At 33.7% G+C, this 8,228-nt stretch overlaps 1 protein-coding gene across 1 annotated transcript in view; it reads left to right on the top strand.

Annotated features, from left to right (window-relative positions):
* The window catches only part of LOC107446126 (neurogenic locus notch homolog protein 1), a gene marked incomplete in the record, with an annotated part of 98,987 nt that overhangs the window by 59,509 nt on the left and 31,250 nt on the right, over nucleotides 1–8,228 (top strand). Inside the window, 4 exon segments of the mRNA XM_071184773.1 lie at nucleotides 750–998; nucleotides 2,432–2,680; nucleotides 4,835–5,083; nucleotides 6,822–7,067. Coding sequence (XP_071040874.1) covers nucleotides 750–998; nucleotides 2,432–2,680; nucleotides 4,835–5,083; nucleotides 6,822–7,067 — 993 coding nt within the window.

The following is an 8,228-nucleotide window of genomic DNA, read 5'->3' as shown; positions in this document are numbered from 1 at the left end:
GTATTTCTCGGGTAATGCTAACAGCCATGCATTTTAATTTATTGTATGTAAAACATCCTTATTTTGTTCTAAAATGTTATGTACTTTATCACAAATGTTAATTAATATAGAAATTGATTTCAATAATGCTGATCACCAAAAAATATTTTATTTGGCGATAAAACAAATTTTTGTGTTCTTGAAAATGAAAGACTTTTTGAGGGTTATTATCTCATAAGGAAAAGTTAGGTTTTAAAGTTTATATTTTTATATAATAAATTTTTTTTCTAAACCTTTTAGAATTTCTAGCATTAACTAATTTATTATACACATTCAGTTGAATATAGGTGAGTAACTGCAATATTTGATAATTTATTCTGCTAATATGTTTTTCATTTAGCTAATGTTTTGATTTTTTCACCATGTACAATCTAAATAGCTAATATACTTTTTCTGAAGAAGATAANAACATTGGTAGAATTCTTCTACATAAGTACAATACTATGTCTTTGATGATAAAATACTATGTCTTTGATGATAATATATTATGTCTTTGTGCTAGAACATTGTGTTCATTGGCGAGCGAGCGCAGCGAGCCATGGTTCACGGCGTGAACCACATAGGATTGCGTAGCAATTCTCGGGGGTTGGCGAGCGTTAGCGAGCAGGGGGCGGAGCCTCCTAGTATAAGTATATAATATGAAAAGTTTTAAATTTAGTAATTTTTTTTTCTCTGAAATTTGATAAAAATATGCCTATTTTTATTTTCAGATGCATGCAATGAAACTGAACCATGCAAAAACGGAGGTACTTGCAAAACTGTTGGAAACTATGGTTTTTGTGATTGCTTAAGCGGAACTTTTGGAGACAAATGTGAACATGTGACTTCCTGTGTTGACGAAACATTAGTATGCAATAATGAAAGCGGTGCTTTTTGTGGATTTAACGTAATAAATAAGCAAACAGAATGCCAGTGTAGTAATGGATTAAAATATGATTCAAGTGTACAGCAATGCAGAGGTAAAGAATTTTTTTCTGATGTTCCTTCGTCTCAATTTATTTTCTCATTTATATGTAAAAATTGTTAATAATGTCCATAACTGATTAATCTACGAGAAATTGCTTTTCTCACAATTTTATTGTAGCTAATGTTGCAAAAGTAGTAAAAGGCCTGGGATAGCCTTTTTAATAGGGCTTTGAGCCCATGTCGAAGAGGCCGTTAGTTCAGTCCCCACCTTCCGAAGACTCCCCGTGTAGCAAATGGTGACTGGTGCAAGCTCAATCTGTCGGGTCATAAAGTCCTCCATGTCCCCATAATATGTTATGCCTCTGGGGATACTGAATTGGAGATTGATCATTATCTGGTTCTGGTCAAAATTACGATATGGGGATGAATGAATGAACGTATGAATGGGTACGCCCTATAAACGGGTTGTGACCAGTATGAGGCAGAAGTCGTATTCTTCGCCATACATGGCGACCCAGAAAAACAAGAAACGCTATCTCTGCCTTAGTTTTGCTTGGTTCAACTCAGTAGGTTTGCTGATACTGTCAAGTAGCAGTATAAACAACAACAAAAGTAGTACAGTTAATAGTACGGGTTGTCTGCCTGAAAAATTTGTCTCCCTGAATGAATGATCAGATCATTACTTTCTAGGATTCACTCCTAGTGTTTCGAGGTGGAGACATCAAATATAATAATTAATTGGTTCAGACAATATTTTAAGTCATGAAATCAGACACAAAACAGACTTTCTCTGAATAAACATACATTTTTGTAGATGGATTCAAATTTCAGATCACCAAAATATTGGAAAGAGCCACAATCCAGTGGATTGCAGCAATAGAGAGCACAGAGCCAGTAGATTGCAGCAATTAATTAGCATGTTTATGGTTATTCCTTCCAACCATTAAAATTGTGATTTGGAAACTGCCAAAATTTAAAAAAAAATTCAAATGTTTAATAACAGAATTATTTATACTTGGCAAACTAGTCACCCTTTTTTTTCTCCACATAGTTCAGGGTAAATTTTTCCATTCGAAATCTTCTACGTCATCAATGTGTTGACAAATAAATAGATGATATTAAATCCCAACTATTCTAGTTATGTCATTGTCAGTCTAGTTATGTCATTTTGCCGCTTTATTGCTTTACTGGGGGACTTAAACAATTTAAAAATGTCAATTTATTGATGAAGAAAATTAATAATATTTAGATCACTTTCAAAATTCATGTTTGTGCTTGCTTCAATCCCGTAAAAGAAGTTCATTAACAAGAAAAACGTTTGAACTTATTATATCCAATTATTATAATGCAATTTCCATTCTGTAAATAATTTTATCCATTAAAATTAAGAAAATTTATGTTAGAAGGCTTTTAGAATTTTTACTAATGATAGATTTTAATACGTTCTGATTTAAACAACTTTATCGTTTGTTTTACCAATTTTCAGAAACGTGCAAGACAGGATATGATTGTGAAAATGGAGCAGGCTGCATAAAAATTGGTAATTACCAATTTTGCGAGTGTCTCCCTGGAACATATGGAAACAAATGTGAAATAGTAATTGATTGTGAAAATAAAAATTTGACGTGCAGAGAAGGAAGTGGTGCAATATGCGGGTACAACTTTCATCTGGATACAGCTGAATGTATATGCGATAATGACCTGAAATACGACTCTTCTACTGGAGAATGTAGAGGTAAGTACAATCTTTATTTTCAAGTGATATATAATGTTACTTATATGAGGTTGTGATATTTTTTTTGCATTTTTTATTTATTATATTGCATGTCATTTCCAATATATATTATTTCTTCTTTTTCAAGAAGTTCATCGATCTGTCGAGTTGTTTATTTGATTCCACTCGAAATTTGAATCTCTTTCAATTTCATGATAGTGTTTAAACTTTAACTGGGACTGTATTAGAATTCAAATTTCAATCATTTTCTGATAATTGCCGGCATATTCTTCAATAAATTTCGAACATTTCCCAATTGATTGACTACACTCTATAAAAAAGAAATTCAGAAATCTGATCAAAAATCGGGTCGAAATACTCCAAAATATTACTCGAATATGAAACAAATATTGGTCAAAACGGAAACATAATTTTATCATTTTGGAACAAAAATGCATAATATCAAAAATAAGCGGAGGGAGAATCGTGTGAGATATATCTTCCGTAAGAATTCAAACTAAGGAGCTCTGGGTTCTCAGAAAGTTGCCCAAAACCACCATTGTTGTACAACCAAGTCCAGGGAGAGTAAGGAAGCTTTGTATAGTGACCGCCGTTATAACACATCATGACATGCAATCACTTTAAGATATAACAAAATAAGCAAAAAGAGAAATTAAAATTACCGATCTCCTGACTAAGTTATTGGAACTTAAAACTTTATAGTTTTCTCTTGCTTTCTCAGAACTGACTTTTTTTTCTACATTTTAAATTATCTATGAAGATGGAAAAAATTGACATGAAAAGTTTCCCTTTCGGTATATAGCTCTCTTTTAAATGTCTGACCATTAAAAGAGGACATTTTTAGATTAAATGGAGCTTACAAATATTATTTACTAATTTCCGGGTAAAAAATATTCCCCTAGATAATTTACATCTGGTAATAAGTGATACAAGGTACAATTATTCGGCTTTTTTTTATGGGAATTTACAATAAAGATATTATTGAAGAAAAAAAAAACTGATAGAATATGCTTCAAGAAAGCTCATATACTGCATTTCGGTTAATTTTTATCGCAACCGAGTATTTTTCGGTGAAACACTCCCCTTCTCAAATTGGTTAAAAAAATGTCAGCTTTTTATCTTATGGTATCCGACTTGGTGAAAATCAGCGATTTTGACGAAAATAAGTTATTTAAATATTAATAAATAGTTTTTTTATTAATATTTAAATTGAAGTTTATTGGTCCATATAAAATTTTTCCTTTCAAAATTTTTATCTCTGATTTTTGGAAATGATGTTTTTTTGTATGCTGACAGACGAAACCGAAACTAAAATGTTTTTGTTTTACTTTGAGTATTTAAACCCTCATTTATATGAATAAATTATATTTCTAAGGCACATTTAGGAAAGATGATTAATTATATTTTTAGTGCATTTTCAGAAATTTATTTTCCAGTTATAAATTTTTTTGTGGTCAAAAGTGTCTTACATTTCAGAATTTTCTTGCATTTTCTGAAGAGCGTTAATTTTGAGAAAAAATTCTTTACGCTAACACTCATTATAAGAAAAGTTTACGGCTGAATTCCCTGAAATTTCAGATGCAGATTTTGTATAATATTAGAGAAAGTCTTGAATTGCAAACTGAAGTCGAAGTTTTAATTGTAACTTATATCAAGCTTTGACTAAGAATATTTAAAATGTTTCTTTAAAAATTCGATATTAAACAATGTATTTAGTTTTAGTTCATTGTTCTCTACATATATTTTTAAATATTTTAGTGTAAAACGCAGGAAATGACATTATTAATCTAGAAATTTTTCTGTTGAAATTTATGTATTACAATTTGTTGTAGAGCTGTTAGCATGACATAAAAATTTTTTAGTTTTCGGGCTCAAATTTGCCCATATTTTTAAAAATTTTTTTGTAAATTTTTAAACGTTACTTTAAGCTTATAATTTTAGGGCTCATTCTCACCAAACATGAAATTGAAATATTAATTACGCCTTTTATAAGAAAAGAAGGTAGGGACCTGTCGGATATCTTCAACATAAATTAATCATGCATAGATGAAATAAACTTAACAAAACTATAATATGCATATTTTTTCACAAAACATTTACTTATACTTCTATCTGTGGTGATTAAAACAAATTTGCAATCGTATACTTTTTTAGAATGGTGTCATTCAAGAGACGAATGTCAAAAAGGATCTCGTTGTACGCGTATCGGTAATTACCAGTTCTGTGAATGTCGTCCTGGAACATATGGGCACAAATGCGAAAACGTGACTGATTGTGATAATAACATACTGACATGCCGCAATGGTAGTGGAGCAACATGCGGGTACAACCGAAATCTGAATGTCGCTGAATGTATGTGTAGGGATGACCTGAAATACGACATTGAAAGTGGATTGTGTAGGGGTAAGTTAAACGATAATTTTTCAGAAAGTGAAATATACACCGAAGAGCCATTACATTATGACCACCCTCCATCTATAACAATGGGCTCGCCCAGGTTTTCATGACTTCTCACGCAGGAACAATGTTTTCATGGGGCAACTTAGGACCCATAATCCTCATAGAACAATCCTTGACGTCAGCTACTTGAACATAGTTGCAGACTAGGTTCAGGCAACAGTTTTTCCTGCCGGGGATGGTGTTTACCAACAGGATAATGCACCATGCCATAAAGGTCGAATCGTCGAGGAACATTCCAGTGACATTCGTCATGTCTTGGTCCCCGAATTCACCTGACCTTAATCCAATAGAGCATTTGTGGTCCTACTTGGAAAACCGAATTCGTGCTGCCACGCTACCCCTCGTAATGTGAGGGAATTGCAGGACTAGTTGGTGATCGCTTGGTACCAGATACCTCAGACTACCTATCAGCACTTTGTGGAATCAATGCCACGGCGAGTGTTAGCAGTTTTGATGGCTAAAGGTGGTCCTATATGTTATTAGCAGGCTGGTTATAATGTAATGGCTCTTCGGTGTATTTAAGAGCATGATTAATGATTTATTTTAGAATACGTATCAAAAAAGAAAGTATGAATGCAAACACCTCGGGGTCATAAAATATTTTTTAAGCTTGGAAAAAAAAGTCAATTGAAATACGTCAAAAACATCCCCACTCCCGGTCAAGAATCCATCGGATTCGCTTACGTCATGGCAATGGCTCGCCCTTGCTCTCCTTACATTTCCTCCAATCAGCAGAAACCATATCAAAATGCAAATTTCCATGAAACTTATGCATTTTTACTCCTATGAGTAATAATGAATCCCAATCGCTTTGGGCAATCAAACAGTAAGATAAGGATGAATAACAAATAGTTGCATTTTATAAACATTCCTAACTGTTCCACGAAGAAGTTTAATCCAGTTTTACAACTGAAATATTTTAATTTTGTTTTTCTTTAAGTATTCGCTTTTATTTGTTTGAAATTTGCTTAAAGCAGTTGGGGTAAAGCTGGACCGTTTGTGTTGGCTTCAAATGCGCTCTTCAGAATGGATGTAGCTTATTAAAATGAACCTCGTTTGGTCTTGTCTAATTCAAATTTTAAAAGGCATTTTTTTCGAATAAACTTAACCATGTACAGTAAAAATATTTTAAGTACTACGTCTCTCAAAAATAACAACGATATGGAAAAAGCAATCGAAGTAAACACGAAGGAGATGAGATTACATTCGTTTTTCCTTACTATATTTAGAATACCTCATGATTTATACTCTCTAAGTTTCAAATTTTATGAAAAAATTTGCCAACTGGTGAAACTTATACTAATGACGAGAAAAACCCACAAATTTATGTTTTCGAAATGGGCACTATTTGTTACAAGAGCGTGGCACTGTCTGAAGACAAAAAATTTCAGGACCCATGCAAAATATTTAAAATTTTAATGGTCTTGCTTGGTGCAGGATATTTTTTATAGTAATTTCCAGTCAGCACCGTCATCTAGTGACAGGATTTAATATTATAAAGCCATACGTTTTCTTCTCCTTTCGTCTTATTTTATTGATTTTCTAAATTGTTATTGACTTTAGGAATACTTGGTTTACAAGATATTGTCACATTTTATTTGTCTAGTAAAGTATAGTTTGTCTAGTAAAGTAGGGAACTTCACTCGAATTGAGTAGGGATTAAAACTTTTCATTTTTTCAGAAACATGCAATGGCAGAACTGATTGTAGAAATGGAGCTGAGTGCACAAATATCGGTAATTACTATTTTTGCGAGTGTCATAATGGAACATATGGACATCAATGTGAAAAAGTAACTGAGTGTGAAAACAGCGTGATGTGCAGAGAAGGAAGTGGAGCAACATGCGGTTATAACTTAAATCTGACTGTCACTGAATGCATATGCGATAATGATTTGAAATACGACATTGAATCTGAAGCATGCAAAGGTAACTATAAATACACTCTATAACAAAAAAATTGACGCACCAAGAACGCACTAATGACGCGCAAAATCGACGCTCGATCAGGCTGGAATGATGCCGACTGGAGACATATAGTATTTAGCGATGAATCCTGCTTCCAATTGTGTCCTGACGATCATCGAAGACGTGTTTGGAGACGCACAGGGCAGAGGGGGATCTGCCTTCATTATCGCATGCCACACCGGCCCTCAACAATGCATTATGGTCTGGGGTGCCGTTTCATTTGACAGCCGGACCCATTCCGTCGTCATTAGAGGTACACTTACTGCACAGCGGTACGTCAACGACATCCTAAGACCTGTTTTGCTACCGCTACTTTTGCAGCGCCCTGGACTGTTTTTTCAGCAGGGTAATGTCAGACCACATACGGCACGTGTTGCTATGAACTGTCTGTAAGCTTGTCAAACTCTTCCGTGGCCTGCTAGATCACCAGATCTCTCTCCCATCGAGCATGTCTGGGATATGATGGAAAGTCGATTGCATCTGGCACGGAATGTTGATGACCTCGTTCGACAATTGGATTCAATTTGGCAGGAAATACCGCAAGAGACCTTTATCGGTTTATGCCACGCCGTGTGGCAGCTTGTATCCAGGCTAGAGGCGGGTCAACACCTTATTGAACTTGTTACTGTAACTCTGCAATACCAATACATTATTCAATTGTTCTGAAATTTTAATCATTTACTATTCTGCACATTGTCTTCCTATCCACCAAATTTCGATTCAATCGGACAACTCTTTCTTGGTGCGTCTATTTTTTTGTTATAGAGTGTATTTCTGAGTTTGGAGAAGATGGCATCATCCATTGCAGGTTAAAAATATAAGAAATGAAAACGAGAGAGAAATTTTTTATTTATTTTGGTTATAAAATATGATTGCAAATTTCTCATATGCAACTGCATAAAAATATTTAAAAAATATATTGTTTTTTTAATATAAATGCGTTTTCACATTTCCGACTCGCCCGATTAAGCGTTTATGCAGCCTATGAAGTTCTTTTTGCTGCAGTAAGAATTAGGTTGCTACGGTGTTCAGGTTGCTACGTCAGAATTAGGTTTTCTACTGTCATTTGTTATTTAATTTCAAAGGTGCGCCCTGAGGAGAATTTGTTTTATAAGATTATCT

The sequence above is a fragment of the Parasteatoda tepidariorum genome, chromosome 9 (assembly GCF_043381705.1).
Source record: "Parasteatoda tepidariorum isolate YZ-2023 chromosome 9, CAS_Ptep_4.0, whole genome shotgun sequence".
Classification (NCBI taxonomy): Eukaryota; Metazoa; Arthropoda; class Arachnida; order Araneae; family Theridiidae; genus Parasteatoda; species Parasteatoda tepidariorum.
Note: the sequence above shows the minus strand (reverse complement) of the source record. Positions and strands in the feature narration are given on the sequence as shown.